This window comes from Triturus cristatus, chromosome 8 (genome assembly GCF_964204655.1).
Source record: "Triturus cristatus chromosome 8, aTriCri1.1, whole genome shotgun sequence".
NCBI classification, from domain to species: domain Eukaryota; kingdom Metazoa; phylum Chordata; class Amphibia; order Caudata; family Salamandridae; genus Triturus; species Triturus cristatus.
This window is the reverse complement of record NC_140591.1, coordinates 1,662,139,770-1,662,157,305: the sequence shown is the minus strand read 5'-3', so window position 1 is coordinate 1,662,157,305 and position 17,536 is coordinate 1,662,139,770. Positions and strand designations below refer to the sequence as shown.

The 17,536-nt window shown below is 44.8% G+C and overlaps 1 protein-coding gene across 1 annotated transcript in view; it reads right to left on the bottom strand.

Annotated features, from left to right (window-relative positions):
• The window catches only part of LOC146808510 (extracellular calcium-sensing receptor-like), a 146,490-nt gene that overhangs the window by 59,786 nt on the left and 69,168 nt on the right, over positions 1-17,536 (bottom strand). The window contains exon 3 of the mRNA XM_085623965.1: positions 4,581-5,411. Within this exon, the coding sequence (XP_085480091.1) occupies positions 4,581-5,411 (831 nt within the window). The remainder of the gene's footprint in view (positions 1-4,580; positions 5,412-17,536) is intronic.

The following is a 17,536-nucleotide window of genomic DNA, read 5'->3' as shown; positions in this document are numbered from 1 at the left end:
TCCGAAACCAGACCCGCAGGTTCCGAGCCATGGCCGAAGCCAACCTCGAGGCCAGCCAGGAGGACATGAAGCGGTGGTACGATCGCAACACCTCTACTATAGAATTCGAGCCAGGTCAGAAAGTATGGGTCATGGCCCCGGTCGAACCCGGCGCCCTCCAGGACAAGTGGACCGGGCCCTTCAAGGTGGTGGAGAAGAAAAGTCCCGTCACCTACCTGGTCGATCTGGAGTCCCCCCGGAACCCCCTCCGGGTCCTACATGCTAACAGGCTAAAACCCCACTTCGCCCGGACCGAACTGAGCCTGCTGCTGGCGACTGACGAAGGGGGCGAGGACGACTCCGAGCCCTTGCCCGACCTCTTGCAATCCGACATTCACGATGGATCGATCGAAGGGGTCCAACTCGCCTCGTCCCTGACCCCGGAACAGCGCAACGACTGCCAGCAATTACTGCGGGACTACGCAGCCCTCTTCTCTCTCACCCCGGGGGTGACCCACTGGTGCGTCCACGACGTCGACACCGGGGAGAGCCCCCCCATACGACACAGAGCCTACCGGGTGCCTGACCGAGTGCGGGCCTGCATCCAGGCCGAAGTAGCGAAGATGCTGGCCCTGGGGGTCATCGAGCCTTCCGACAGCCCGTGGGACAGCCCTGTCGTCCTGGTGCCCAAGGCCGCAGCTCCCGGTCACCCCCCGGAGTTGCGGTTCTGCGTGGACTACCGAGCCCTGAATGCAGTAACCAAGACAGACGCACACCCGATACCCCGGGCCGACGAACTCATTGACCGCCTAGGGGCCGCTCGCTACTTGAGCACGCTGGACCTCACCGCCGGGTACTGGCAAATCCAGCTCACTCCCGGCGCCCAAGAAAGATCCGCCTTTTCGACCCCGGATGGGCATTACCACTTTCGGGTGATGCCCTTCGGAATGAAGAACGCCCCGGCCACCTTCCAAAGACTGGTGAACAAGGTTTTGGCCGGGCTTGAGGCCTTCAGCGCGGCCTACTTAGATGACATTGCCGTGTACAGCAACCACTGGGCCGAGCACCTTCTCCACCTGAAGGCCGTCCTGGCCGCCCTCCAGCGGGCCGGACTCACGATCAAGGCCAGCAAATGTCAAATCGGCCACGGATCCGTGACCTACCTGGGCCATCAAGTGGGGAGCGGGCAGGTGGCCCCCCTCCAAGCGAAGATAGATGACATCCAGACCTGGGAACCCCCCACTACCCAGACCGCTGTCCGGGCCTTCCTGGGCCTCACCGGATACTACCGGCGGTTTATCCGGGACTATGGGAGCATTGTTGGCCCCCTCACAGAGTTAACGTCCAAAAAGCAGCCCAAGAAGTTACACTGGACACCCCGCTGCCAAACAGCCTTCGACACCCTAAAGACAGCCATGTGTACTGCTCCGGTGCTGCAGGCCCCGGACTACCAGAAGGAGTTCGTGGTACAGACGGACGCCTCCGAGTATGGGATCGGGGCCGTCCTATCCCAAGCCGACGAAAAGGGGCTCGACCGACCAGTGGCCTTCATCAGCCGACGACTACTGCCCCGAGAGCAACGCTGGAGCACTATTGAGCGTGAGGCCTTCGCTGTGGTGTGGGCCCTCAAGAAGCTCCGGCCCTACCTCTTTGGCACCCACTTCCGGGTCCAGACCGACCACCGGCCCTTGCAATGGTTAATGCAAATGCGGGGCGAGAACCCCAAGCTGCTGCGGTGGTCCATCTCGCTACAAGGAATGGACTTTGACGTCGAACACCGGCCCGGCAATGACCACGCCAACGCCGACGGCCTGTCCCGCTTCTTCCGCCTTGACGAGGAGAATCCCCAAGGAGATGGGTGACTCTCCATGCCTTCGGCTGGGGGGGGACGCCTGTTGGACCCGGCCTCGTGGCGTGGTCCTTAACCCCCTGGATTGTGCCCGTTCCCCGCCCCGGCCGCCACGGGCCACCCGTCTGAACTGCACCAAGGCCCTTCACCCGGAGCTGCACGTGGTCGCATACTCCTCGTGGCTCCGCCATCTTGTTGGCATCCACGTCACACCGTGCACCCCCGCTCAACCCGGCCTCGACCCCAGCGAAGCCCCGACATCGAGGCACCACGAACTAGCCAAGGGGTGCCGCAGGAACCATTCATCGCCCCCGGCGGAGGACAGTATCGATGGGACCCCCAACTGTCCTCCCCTCTCGAGGTGTGATCGCCCTGCAACTCCCATGGGCCTGGCGCCTCTCCTGCTGGGCGTCTGGCCACCTCCACCCGGCCACTCCGCCCCCTCGGGCGCATAGGTCCGGACATCAAAGGGCTCCAGACCTATATCTGGGGCAACCCCACCACAGCTCGGCAGTTGTATCCCGGAGTCGAGAGCCCTGCTGATTGAATCGCGGCTGACCCTACGGAGAAGAACTCTTGTCGGAACCATCACGAGCCCTGCTGACTGCGTCGCGGCTCCTTCTTGTGAACCCTTTCTGAACCACCTGGAACATCGGAGCCCTGCTGACGCCGTCGCGGCCCAACATCGCTGAAACCTTCCTCGGAGCCCTGCTGACGACGTCGCGGCTCGAGCTGAGCAGAAACCATCTTGAGAGCCTGCTGATTTGATCGCGGCTCTCCACGAACTGTACGCCAGAGCCCTGCTGACGCCGTCGCGGCTCGACCCATCCGAGATCCGGAGGTCCTCCAGCTTGAGGATAAGAACTGGGCCCCAGGTACCCTCGTACCGCATTCCTGCCAAAGACTGTCCCGCTACCCCGACCCTTCCAAAGAGACACTGAGACTTTTGGTGGATCCCTCGATCCCTTCGTGTAAATATTGACCTCGTAACCTTTTTATTGCTGATAAAGAATTGCTTGTCACAAGACAACCTCCTTGAGTCCTGTGTGGTGGTGTTACTGTGCTAGTACGTGATAGGAGAAGGATCTCTCAGGAGACTTCTCGGCAGCGCTCGGCTACTTCATGCAGTGTGAGGGCCCCCCCTTGGTGGTCGCACCGACTCCTCGGGGTCCGCCTTCCAACATGTACTGTTAAGTGGTGGCCCTCTTTCCTTCTAAGTTAGCCCTTTAGTGGATCCCGTTTCGCTTGCAGGGGTCATGTCCTTTTCACCCTTGCTAGCATCATGTTTGTGTGTGTTTATATGCCCCAAAGACCTTGGTTCTAGCAGTAAGCTTGTTCTGATCCAAACAAAGGGAAAACACACATCTGAGCTGTGGGGCTGGGCGGGAACGCAGGAGTGGGTGACATTGAGGGAATGACAAGAAGAGAGAGAGACTGTGAGGGAGGAAAGGGGCATGAAAGGTAGCAGGGGGAAGGGGAATAGTAGGGTCAAGAGGAGAGCAGGCAGGGATTAACAGGCATTCTTCATAGTTTTTTAACCGGGAGGTTACTTATCGGTTAGATGTTGCTTGAGGAGCAGCAGGGTTTGAGTTTTTTTCTGAGGAATAAAAGAGGTTTTGCTTATTGGCTCTCGGTTGGGATGCTGTTCCAAATTCATGGTTTGTAACCAGAGAAGGTCTGTCAAATGGTCATTTCTTCTCTGCAGATTTTGGACTCAAGACTAGAGATGCTACTTTTGCGTGTCTTGTGTTTTCTCGTCCTTACATTGTGATTATCCTGCCTTCTTATAATGGATTTCCGTTGTTGACATATTGTACGCTAAACATAGTTTTCAATGTGAGGTGGGGCGGAGAGACAGTGGATTTCTCAGAGCATTTGCATTTTCATTCATTCTTTCATGCAGAATAGTCATTCATAGAGTTGGGAGGTTTCTGGGTCATCAAGACTGTATATTATTGCCTTCACAATAGGTGAAAGAGAGTGAGTACATGGATGATGATTCTTAGCTCCTCTTTTAACATGAGGGATTTCACTTTGGATCACCGGGGACGTTTGCACACAAAGTCACAACAAGTATGGCAAATCATTTGAATTTTGTTTTACTTAGACACTGTCTTGTTATTCCAAAATCATTGCAGAAATTAATGATTTGCTGTACTTGTGGCTTTGTATTTGATTTTGGAGACTGCACGGCAAGCAGACCTCTAGCTTCCTTGCTGTGTGAGCCACAGGGGAAGTTGGTGTCAGATGGTCTTGCTTTTGTGTGAGATGTGAGCTTTCCAGTTGATGGTGACATGATTGTGGCAGTTTGGAGTTTGGCACTGTTGACAACCTGGGAAGAAGTTGCTCAGGTTCATTTTGTCAAGGCATTGCTGGATCTAGCACTGCTGCTTCGTTATTGGTAAGGAGGGCTTTTTGTGGTCCTAAGCTTGAGGTGGCACTGAATATCCTGTCTTGCATGATTGTAAGGCATGTCTTTAACCAAACATTTGCTTGGTTGGAAGTGTCCTTTACATATTATTGGCCATTGCTTGCATATCAGTTTATTCATACCCTGGCCTCCACATTGAGGTTAAAGCACACATCATGGTCTTCTAATGAACCCTCACATTTGTCTCAGGCCAAAACATAAAATGTGTTGGAATAACATGCCCAACTACATGTTGAAGTATGCTACCATAGATTTGAGTTATTAGCTCCATCATATTATTCAATGTAATCTTAACCAATGGGACATTTTGCCCTTTCCCACCTGCCAAGGTCGAAAGTCCTTGATGTTGGCACAAGATCCATCGATGAAAGGCCCCTGACCTGGTTTGCAGTCCATCAAGGTGTTCAAAGCATGAGCGAAGGCATAGACTGCAGCGTAACTGTGGTAAGTGTAGCTCATGTCGTTCAGTTCAAACTGAGGCAAGGTTGCTGCATCAAAGGTTTCCTGTCGGGAACAAGGTGCCAATAGCTCTACCTCTGCGGCTGTATTTGTAGTGTTGCTTCGGTTGACCCATGACAGTTGACAGCTGAAGATCTGCTCCCATAAGAGCTCAGTGAATACGTCATCTGGTTGAAGACGGTAGAGAAAGTCTGTAAAGCCGGGCATGATGCCTGCATAAAGGGTGAGTGCCAATGTCCCATTCAATATTTTCCATGCCTGGTCGGCAAATATGGCAGGAGAGATGACAAAGTATGCAGAGAATATCAAGGTTTTCCCAGTAACATTGTGTGAATACATAGTTTCCAGCAACACCTTGACATAAGCTTCTGCACTGTGAACAATAACAACCTTGACTGAATGCTGTTGGATCTGTTGAACAACTTGGAGGACCTGCGCCTTGGAGTACCGCAGGTGAATTCTTTCCACGAAGGCCACACAGCCGCCGCTCTCCTCAATCTCTTGCTTGACGTGCTGACCACCCTGCAAACCAAGCTCATCATCAGAAACAATCATTCCCACCCACGTCCAACCAAAGTGAGCCATAATCTGTGCCAGCGCAATGTTCTCTAGTGTGTTTACAGGAAGAGTCCGCAGGAAGGACGGGAACTGAAGCTTGTCACTCAGAGTGGCGAGAGAAGATGAGTGGCTGATCTGTCAGGTGTGAAGAAACAGTTCTATCTTTATCATGATCATTAGTGCATGTGCCCAACACACTCCACTCATGGGTCCTTGTCAAACATGGCATTGAAATAAACATTAAATCATGAAATAATGAGTACTGTGGCATAGTAGTCAAACAACACCAAACCTGAATGACCTGACACACAGGAGCCTCACAGTAGTCTGCATCTCTGAATGAGGAAGCTATACATTATAAGATTATAGGATCTGCCCTAGATAAGAGACTGAAAAACTGGACTGGCTAAAGGAAATGACCGTAATTGTTAATTTGTGCAATGTGAAGTCTAAAATCTGATAATGTGAGTTTTGGATAGATATATTTCTAAAAATTCACTTCCAAGAAGATAGTCTAAAAAAGTCATCACATCAGTACAAGGCATTGGAATATTGGTTCAAGGGGTGAGACCCCACTCACAACCTTTGTCAGAGTGAACCAAGACAGTCATTATCTAAACCTGTGCTTAACCCTCTGGTAGCTTGGCTCAAAAGCAGGCAGACTTAATTTAGAGTAAATGTGTAAAGCATTTATGCAGCACTCAAACAGTAAAAAAGTGAAAACACAACACAAGAAAAATCCCAAACCAATTTAGAAACACACAGAAACGTTTAAACAATAAAATGACACTAAAACCACAAAAAGCCAATAAGTAGAACCTGAGATTTGAATTTTTGAATATGTAGTAGAAATAGCGCCAAAAAGCCAAAAGTGCCATTTATAGTTTTCTGTTCTGGTCGCAATGGATTGGGTCACAGTCAAAAGTTAATGCCAAGAGCATTGCAGTGCAGGTCGTGTACAGGGACCGGGTTCCTCCTGGTGGAAATGTTACCTTCAAAAGTCATGTTCTCGCAAGAATCTCTCATGGATGAGGTTGTCGGGGCATGAGGTGTAGGCTGGATCTGGAGAGAGGCTCTTTGACAGTGTGTTGCTGGGATCCAAGTCCTTCATTGAAACATCATGTTGCTAGGGGACTGCATAGCTGTAATTGTTGGTGCAAAGAGTAGGTCAATGGGTAGTTCTGCAAGCTATCGGGAAATGCAGGGCGTTGTTGTTGACATGAAGAGCTCCGTGCGGCTGAACTTCAGGGCCTGTATCTGGGAAGGTCTTGTCAGAAGTTCAATGTAGTTTCCACATTGGCCTCAGTGAAGTCCACTCACATTCACAAGTAGACTGTGGTTGGTCCTTTTCGACGCAAAGAGGTCAGAGCCTTTAGTTTTTCATCTGGAGCTCAGTTCTTGCAGTTTTAAGGTTGGATGAATACATTGTAACACACCCAGGGCCCAGGACGTGAGGGGCCAGAAGCAGGATCCAGGCAGGACAAGATGGTATTGGACAGCTGGCAGTTGCAGGGAATGGCTTGTTGTGGGCCTGCAGCTCACACAGGTCAGACATCTGACCCTTGGAGCCCCTTTTTGGGTCCTAGGTTCAAGGCAAAGAGGTGCAGTCTTCCTTCAGGCTTCCAACAGCAGTGCAGTCCTTCATCTAAGTCTTTGCAGGTCCATGAGTGTTCTCATAAGAGGTTCTGGATTTGCCACTTTTATGCCGAGTGCCACTCTGTGGGTAAGGGACACCCTATTTGTCTGAACTGGTTCAGGTCAGTTCTTCTCTTTCCCCTGGATCTGGCTCCAGACTGGTTAGTGAAACAAAGGGCATACAGACCCATGTGTGTGCTGCATTTGCCAGCTCAGGGCAGGCAAGGCATATTCTGAAGTAAGGAAGGATGTGGGCACAGCTCTAAGGGTATCCTTTGAAGCTCAGAAAGGGCTGGGTACAACCTCCCAGGCCATCCTGCTCAGGAGAGAAACGCACTTCCCCACACACAAGACCATTTTGTCCACTGTCCAGACGGAACACACATCATACCACTGGAGACCCATTAACAATAATGTGACCTTGGATGTTGGCAGAAAGGCACATTTAGTTGAGGAAGAAAAATGCCAACTTCTAAAAGTGGTATTTTCCAAATAGCATTTTAAAATCCGAGTTTACTATTAGAGAGGATTTTAAATTACGATCCATTGCCACAATGAATAATGACTGGGGAGATTTTTTCTGCCAGGACTTGTAAACCTTTAAATATAGATATCCTACTTTTTAAATGCAACACACCCTTCCCTATGAGCCCATTGGGTCTATATAGGGGTGAGTTATAACTATTAAAAAGGAAGGTTTAGGCCCTGGGTACAATGTAGTACCATATACTTTGGAATTATAAGTAAATGAAATGTGCCGATTTGGGAGAGAGCACAAGCACTTTAGCAGTGGTAAAGTGCCCAGAGTCCCAATGCTAACAAAAACAAATTCAGAAAACCAGAGAGGTGAAGGCAACATATTTGGGAGGTGACCCTGCAGAGATGGCCATGTCAAACACTTATTCTTTTGTTTTAATTTACATGTGTAACTTACACTTTTTGTGGCCCAAAAGTGCTCTGAGAATCAGGAGGAGACCATGACCAACCTGCTTGCCTATCTCCCGGAGGTGCATCACCATTCAGAATGACTTCACATTTTCTACCACGTCGTTCTTCTCTGCAGCAGCAAATCACTTTCAGTGGTCCTTTTCCAAAGGAGTATATGACCTTGTGGAACTGTCTTCGGCTACAGCCCTCTCCCTCGGCCCAGTGGCGATTTTTGACTTTCATTTCAGCGACTAAGTAAAAATCTACACCGCAGCTTCAGCCCAAGGCCACCCAACGACAACACTCCCTCCTTAGACACCTTCTGCAGCCTTGCCCCACCAAACTTTACCTTCTCAGACACTTTTTTCAGAATTTCTTCTAATTCCGAATCACTGACCAGGCCCAATCCACTTAGTGTATCCGAACCACGTTTCATCAAGGTCAGGCATATTTGTTTACTTTGACCCGGTTTCACAGAACTAGATGCATGTGACTGGCGCTCTCAACTTTTAGGCGGTTGTTTTCACTAAAAACTTTTAAAATGTATGACTCTAGTTATACTGATTGGATTTTTGCTGTTTTTAGTGTCAAATAATTTATTTAAATGTATTCTATAGTTCTACATTTGTTTGGGGTTTCCTTCTGTTGTGTTTTCATTTTATTACAGTTTGTCTGAGGCATCACTACTTTACACACTGCCTCTAAGTTAAGCCTGAAGGCTTTTTGTGCCAAGCTGCCCAGAGTTATGCGCAGATTAATTTAGTAACTTTTTGTGGTGCACCCTGCAAGGGATTGTGGCTGTTGCTTGACCAGGTCTCATGCCCAAGTCAACCAACTTCCAAATTTCTCACAGTTTGGACTTGTTTTCCTTTGGTGTTAGTGTTCATGACAATGCTATGTCACACTGTTTTCTAGGATGTTAGTACTTATGGGTTTTCATACACCCCTCTGGAACTTTGTGCAGCTCCCAGCCCATAACACCCACTTTGTATACATTATGAATATTTTCACACTATGCATCAAAATGCCATATAGCGCTGTGCTCACAGAGACATAACAAAAATCTATGTGAAGTGGTAAATCAACTGTTTCATTCACACCACTTTACTCCACATGAATGACCACACCCAGCTTTCATAAATCTTGGACTAAATGGGAAAAACTTAATTCAGTCGAAAAGCCACTATTGTCAGTCAATACCACTGTCCTGGATTCAAACATGAATAGACATTAACTTTCAGTAGAAACGTGCATATTGCTATTCACATTCTTTGTTAATCCCATCTGGCAGATCACAGAAACAAATGCCTTTAAATTCACTTTTTTTGTTGTCTGGATGTCAGTCATTGGTCAATCAGTTTTTCAACTATAGTGTAGTGAAATATTTAAAATCTTTTTTTTCTATTGCTCTTACATTCCAGATGGTAATACTCAGTTCTCATCTTCCTTTATATTGATTGCTATTGAACAATTTGCATGTGTGCGTGGATAAAAATGTCCTTCCAGTTCTCTGCCCGAGTCAGTAACTGAGTAATCATAAGCGGTAGAAAATAAACTCATACTACTGGCATAAGAAAGACCTAGCAGTAAAGAGGCAGTTCCAATAAGTGAAGGGTCAGAGTCCAGTTAATTAAAAATTCAACAGATTGCAGGCAAAGGAGCCCTTGGTAAAATCCACTAGAAGCAGGCCCACCATTCTGCAGAGCTGCAATCCACCACGGTGTATAAACCTGTCACGTCTAATGCAACAGAACCAAGAACTGAAAGACAACCCTACCTGCAACAGTATTGAACTACAAGCAGGGTATATGCACTATAACAAGCATACCCTAATTTAAAAACAGGCTCATAAAGTAGTATTTAGAGTTAGAACACCTTGAAAAAGGATATTTGTGCACTCTGCAGTATTATTGGATTTGTGTACTTCTAAGGGGCTTCAGAGAGCCCAACAAGGCAGAAATAGAGCCATAAGATGCAAGAATAAACTTTAAAGCATGGAGAGACTGCAAAAAGTGAAGTAATGAATCATAGGGGAAGAATGGCCTTGCTTACAATAAATATATCTGGTAGAGTCCTAAGAGTATATCAACAAAGAACAAATTTAGAGAGAAGATTCCAAGAGATGAGACAAAGAGGATCTCTGATACATCACCACCATCCAGATAGAATTAATGTAGAAGAAGTGAAGATTAGATGATGACCAGAGTGAACCGGTGGCTCCTTGCAGGTGACCAAAATAAAAATAATTTAGGGAAGAAAGATGCATCCTTTTGTACAAGAGACAAAGAAGGGCCTCAATCCCTAACACAATGAAGAGATGCAATTTGGCAAATCAGAAAGACCTGCATAAACTCTTCCAAAACTGGAGCATCATAGGGCAGTCCTGATAGATACAGCGATGCTGTTCTAGATTCTGGATGCATGGATGGAATAGCCTGTTTTTGAGGGTTTCCTTCTTACGCTTCGTAGTCTGTAGTCTGATGGTGTCTAGCTGTCATGAGCTGAGAACCACCAGAGATGGTGAGCTATTCTGCAACATAAGTGGGTGCTGGTCATGATGGCTCTGTAAGTGATGAGGCTGGGTTTAAAGATGGTGCAAGAGGAGCCAATGGAGTTCCTGTATGATGGGGTGAAGTGATCATATTTCTGTAGGCCCTGAATAAGACATGCATGGCTTATAAGATGCCCTTATTGGCGTGCATATTTGGAGTCTGGGTGGCCAGGGAGATGAGCATTACCAGCATTTAGATAAGAAAGTACAAGGGCTTGAACAGCCGTTCTGAAGTCGCCTTCAGGAAGAAATAGTTTGGCTTTCTTTAGACAGAAATCTGGTACAGCTGCACATGAATGCCAGGTGAGAAATAGCACTAATCACAGCTGTTGACTGTGATGACAGCATGTTTGAACACATTCATACAGATCCTCCAGACAATGACATTTCACTTCCCACCCTGCAGTACACAACATTTTTGTCTCCCTGTGGCAACTTATTATCAAATCCGCCTTGTACACTATTAGATTTGTCAGCGTTAGGATGGTCTTCCTACAAACTATTTGCCTTCACCCCTCATATTTTTGCTGATCTCATTTATGGCAGCCTTAGGACTCTGTGCACGTTACAACTGCTAATTAGGGCTAAAGTGCTTGCGCTCTCTCCCCTAAACATGCTAGAAATGGCCTCCAACCTATTACACATTTAATTTCCTCGAACTTCCCTAGTAAAATGGTACCACATGTACCCAGGGCCTGTAAATTAAATGCTACTAGTGGGCCTACAGCACTGACTGTGCTACCCAATTAAGTAGCTCTGTGAAACATGTCTCAGGCCTGCCATTTCAGCCTGTGTGTATAGTTTTGAACTGCCATGCCAACTTGGCAAAATAAACCATCTGCCAGGTCCAAACCTTCCTCTTTCATACATATTAGTCAAGCCTAGGATGGGCCCTGAGCAGCCCAGTGAGCAGGGTGCAGTGCATTTAAAAAGATGGACATGTACTTTTAAGGTTTACATGTCCTGGTATTGAAAAAACTCTTACATTTGTTCTTCACTTCTGCAAGGCCTACCTCTCCTAAGGAATAACAAAGGTTTTCTTTTTTATATTTTATTAGTGATAACTTTCAGTTGGGAGCAGGTAGACAGTTTGAGTTTGGTGTCTACAGAATTGTAAATGAAAGCCCTCTTTAATGACAAAGTCAGATTTTAAGTCCGAAGTCTGAAACTTGCACTTTTAGAAAACTGGCATTTTCTTTTTCTAACCATTTGGTGCCTATAGTCTGTCCTTGGATCACATGACCTAGGTGTAGCTGGCAGTTGCCCTTTGTGTATTGCTCCCAGACAGTAACACAAAGGGCCATAGGCCTTGACAGGATTGTTGTGTATAGATTTAGATTCCGTATATTGGTTTCCCGATTTATGCCCTTATATAGGTATAATTCATATTGCCCTTATTTAGGCATTGAAATTCCAGCCCTTATTTAGGCATTGTCCATGCTAACCAAATACAGGCATGGTCTCATTCATCCGTCAATCCACGTCACAACGTGTTATTGGAAAACCAGACTCTTAAGCCTTTAGGAATTTCCCTTGCTTGGATATTGAGTTCTCCAAGAACTCATTTATTATGCATGAACATCTATTCCTTAGGGGTTCATTCATGATGTTCCAATGCCCACCTTTTACGTCAATACAGGCATTCATAAACACCTTCAAGGTATAAATATACCTGCACTTGCCCTGGCAAACAACAGTTCCGGTACGGTCCAGTTCGACTGCCTACTTGCCGTTCGCCACGGCGAGTTCGGAAGGAGATCGAGTTCCCGCCTGATGCACTGACCAGGCTCTGTCATCCTCCTCGCAGAGAATCCAGCTCCAGTGTTTCTGACTCCCCTTGCGGGGTGTTAGATATCGAGTCCCGGAAAGAGATTCCAACCTCACACATTCTAAGGTATGGAGCAGACTGGAATTTAGAGAAACTTTTGGCAACTCTTGGCAAAACTAAAACTATAGCTAGCTATACTTTAGAAAACAACACCTACTTCTTACCTCGTACTACACTTAGGTTAGGTACACTGGGGTAGAATTATTTAGAAGCAACAGATGAGTATTCACATTTTAGCCTGTGTTATTTATGTATGTATTTTATGAATATATGTCATAGCTACAAACCATGCTATTGCAGTATTGTTTTATCTTACTGCTAACCCTGTATGTATTGTACTTCATATCCTGTCTTACGATTGTAGCAGTTCATATCTCTTGCATGAGAAATAAGACTGTTCAATAAACCCCTTTTTATTGAAACGCCCATTTCTCTATTTTTGTGCAACTCTGTAGAAACGAAGCATGCACGATTGACTGAGTGAAACTTTTATCTATTGTTTCCACGGTTCTGAGATTGTTCCGACTCTAAGGGAAACAAAGTTGTAATGTTTATGCGGTTGTCATAAATGAATCCCTTCTTGTTTATTCGAGAAGTTTCTAGTGACCTCTGAGTTAGCTGGCACACACAAGTAATTAAGTTTAATGTTCTCGATAGAGACATACTGACCTCAGTCCTATGTCAAAACTATAGTGTATGTTATTCCAATACATAGAGCATATCAGGGATATAGGAACTACACTGCATGGCGCCCAACGGTTTGGTAAGGCACTAATTTAATGCTAGATACTGAAGTAACTCAGTCGTGCTTTTCTCAGAGACCCCTACTCATAATACTCCATAAGACGTCTGGAGTGGGTAGGGGTAATATTCGCAATAGCTGAGTAGGACAAAAATCCTATGTATTAGCTGTTTGGTTTGTTCAACGTTGAAGGATACCGTTTTCCAAAATATTGTGCACCTTATCTTTGTTCCCTTGAAAATTGCTCTGAAACCTTCATTTAAACAATGACCGAAAATGGCACAAACACCGAAACTGGTGGAGCTGTACCAGACAAAGTTGTACCAGCTTTTGATTATACAGGTTTTGATGAAACCTATGAAAATTCAAAAATCATTGTTCCAAATTTAAGGAGAGCCATCACTCTAAAACCTATAAAACATGGCCTAACACCAAGAGGTGGTAGAGCAGTTTTTGTGATAGAGACCCATGAATCTCACCAGACAGAGGTATTCTATTCATGGGTAGTATTCCCAGAATCAAATCCAGTAACTAAAATGTTTCACTTCAACAAAGAAGATGAACCACTTGAGGAATATATTCCTTTCGAGGATATTGAAATTGCACTCACATACCAGGAGCATGATCTCTGATTTAAAGGCGTCCTAAAACATTACAATCACATTACCAGGCTCGGTCCACTAGGTAGACCAGGAGCAACATGGCCGATTTTAGCCGGCTACACACCTCATCCTGACATTGAAGAAATGACAGATGTAGAATTACTTGCTCAACTCAAAGAGTTGATCAAAATTTATAGACAATTCGTTCAATATGTCATGAGGACTTTCACAGTCCAACCAACAATAGCAATTCCAAAACAAACCTCTCACCAGGGGAATGCGCTAAAAATCACTCCACAGACTTTACACGCAGTCATGGGTAAAATGCCCACAAAACGTGAATAAATTCCATTCTGGATAGCTCAAAAAATTGCTCAAATCGAAGCAGTATTTCCTAATACTAGCCCTTATGAGAAACACAGAATTCTAACAATCTTTTTTATTGAAACGCCCGTCTCTCTATTTCTGTGCAACTCTGTAGAAACGAAGCATGCCCGATTGACTGAGGAAAACTGTTATCCATTGTTTCCACGGTTCTGAGATTGTTCTGACTCTAAGGGAAACAATTTTGTCATGTTTATGCGGGTGTCAGAAACTAATTTCTTCTTGTTTATTCAAGAAGTTTCTAGTGACCTCTGAGTTAGCTGGCACACACAAGTAATTAAGTTTAATGTACTTGATAGAGACATACTGACCTCAGTCCTATGTCAAAACTATAGTGTATATTATTCCAATGCGCAGAGCCTATCAGGGATATAGGAACTACACTACCGGATGGGCCATATCTGACTTGATGATGGGGAAGCTGTCACCTAGCGAACTTGCACATCATAAACGAACTGCCTAAGCACACTCACAAAAGATTTGACACTAGTCTATTTTGACCCCAGACATTCCGGGGCCAGGGCAAGGAGGCAGGATAGTTCCAAAACACCTCTGGGGATGGTTCCTCGCCAGAACCTTCTCCTACTTAAAAGTGGGCACAGAGTATAAATATTGGACCTCAGACCTAAGTCTTCATTACTCATCTGGACATGTGAAAAGCCTCAGAAGAAGGACTGGTGTTTGCTGCTTTGCATCTTGAACCGAGGGCCACCAGAGTAACTCCAAGGCTAGTTGGCTTGGGACAGAGCAAGCTGCAGCAATCGTGAAACCAGCACCTGCCAGCTGTGAGTTATGACTTACAAAGTGGTGCCAGCCAGCCCTGGATTATTGGAAGTGGGCCTTAAGGTACTCTGCCAGCCAAATTTTGATCCTGGCAGAACTGACGCTGAGCAACTCATTGCCTCCCAAAACTCTGCATCAGAACGTTGCACAACGCATCCTCGATCATGGTGCATGACTGGTTCTACTGATTGGATTTTTGTTGTTTAGGACTCTATAATTTACTAATTAAACTTTACTCTATTTTTCTAAATTGGTGTGGTATTTTTTCATGTGGTGTGTATCACTTTACTACTGTGTGAATTGTTGCATAAATACTTTACACATTGCTGCTGCGTTAATTCTGACTGCTCTATTCCAAGCTATCAGAGCGTTCAGCACGGGTCATTTGGGATGGCTTGTTAATTCACCCTGTACGCTCCGATATGCGTCGAGATAGATATACAGTCCCATTTCTATGTCCATGTTCTTGAAACGTGACCGCGTACGTCGAGCTTAGGAGGTTACATATGGCGATTTAGTCAGCTAGTGGCGGCAACGGGTGCGGCTGCGGTCCATGGAAGAAGAGGAAGAGGGGTGATAGATACCCCCGAGACCGTCTGAAAGTAAGTTATGCCTGGTCAAGCGTGGGTTGGTATGCGACCTCAGTCTCCAGCGGGAGTTCGCATTTGGACTTTTGAGGAATTGGGCAGGGGAACCTTATTAGAATTTTATGTGTCCCCGTGTATAGGTTGCGGTGCAGCATTGAAAATTCCACACGGAGACGTAATACAAATGGCGCTAACGTAGGTGTACTTGTGAGGAAGTAGCACCAGCGTTTACGCTAGGAGGTAAGCATGAAGGTAAACATTATGACTGATTCTTTCTGGTTTATAAAAGAGACGCTTGATTTTTCATCAGTTACTGATTTGATTTTGTAGATGCATTGTGGCCTGCTTACTGAGGAGGCTTCGTATTGCTGCATACCCCGAATGTTTTGGCTGAGTTATTGGTTAGAGAGATGTAAGTTCTATTTTTGTTTAGTTTTCACTTGACACTATTGAGTGGTGTTAAAAGGGTCTTGTTTATTATTATTGATTTAAAAAAAAAAAAATCACATACTTTTGCACTGTTAATTGATCTGTGCAGTCACTTTTTTAACGTGATGGCAGAGGATAGATGCCTTTGACCTTGGGCTCTTTCTGTATGTGGTATTAATTTGTTTTAAGTTAAATATCACTTTGTGAAGTTAGGAATAGGTTAGGCACTGGTGGTTGGTCTTTCGTTGGTGTTTGTGATGTGCACGTTTTAGGTAGACATCATTTCAACCAGCTTGCTCCCCACAAGACCGAAGGCTGAAGTAATATTGGTATTTTGATTTTTTTCGTTTCTGTACAGTAATGTATGGACCCTGTCCTGAGGAGGCCTAAAGAAGTATTAAGGCTCAAACGTGGTCACGTAGACACTTCTAAGGAGGAGTCGACGGAATCATAGTGATTGTTTGGAATTATAGGGTGACACACCAGAATGAGTGGTACTATTTGATTAGTTGTTAGTGAAATGAATCAAATGGCTGCTTTGCTTAGCACCATAGTGGACAAGGATGACCTAAGAAAAAAAACTCATTTTTGTACTATAGCTAACTCTTTTGGTAGGTTGTCCCCTCCCCTCAACTTTATTTGTCATACCATTTGAGACCTTTGATTAAGAACAAATGTATTCATTTAAGGTTGGGTAGATATCCAACAAAGGATGGAATACCAAAATGGGAAAGTAAATGGTCATCTAATGTCTGCAGGCTCTGTGGGTTAACTGAAGAAACCTTAATGCATATTGTAACAATATGCCCAGGGCTAACAGATGCTCGAAAGTCTATCCTTAAACCGATTTTTAACAAATCGGGAGTTAGAACATGTAGGAATGCAGTCATTGCCTGTTTAAGTGGTGATGATATTAAATTTGTCCATCTCTTTATTAAGTTCATCACTATTGTGGAAAAGAAATTGCAAAAAATAGTTGCTTGAAGAATAATATCACACGACTATAGAGTACCAGCAACTTAATATAATTTAGGAGTTTGTAGACAATTATTAGAGATAATATTCTCTTTTTTAGTTGGTATGATCTCTTAATATCTACTTATTGAAATTATGAAATGTGTTACCATTAGAAGTTGCTGTCGCTCACAGGTCATATTATATCAACTGTGTTACTGCTAAAATATTTGACGTTAAAACATGTTGGTCTAATTAGATGTAGTTAAAACAATATTTGCTGCTAACATAAAGCTCCTTAGTAAGCACAATGCACTTTATAGTAGTTTATAAATGGATAATAGTAAAAGGATCTCAACTGTAATATCTGCTGCTAATATATGTTACCTTAGAAAGATGTTGCTAAAATATTTTTTTGCGGTTAGTAAAAGGTATTATGGTAAGCATAATGCTTTTTTCTTTTTTTCATTTAACATGAAACGATAATAGTGAAATAATTGCAAATTACAATAACTGCTGCTAATATATGCTGTTTTATTTTGTTGCATTTTAAATGAAATTATTGGAAGTATAATGCTCTCTACTGATTATAAAGCTTTTTAATTACTGTTTTATGTAAAGGTTTTAACGTTAGGTTGAAAAATGTTTAATTATTAATTTACAAGTAGTGGTTCTTTTCAAAGGTGTTTTATTTTATTTTTGTTTGTGTGCACATGATTGTAATGATTTTAATTAATTAACAAATAAAAATTACTACCACATACCCACATAGTTGTTAGTGTGCCATCCGGACTACCTCTTAGTGGACCCTAGTGAGAACAATTTCTGTAGGGTTATT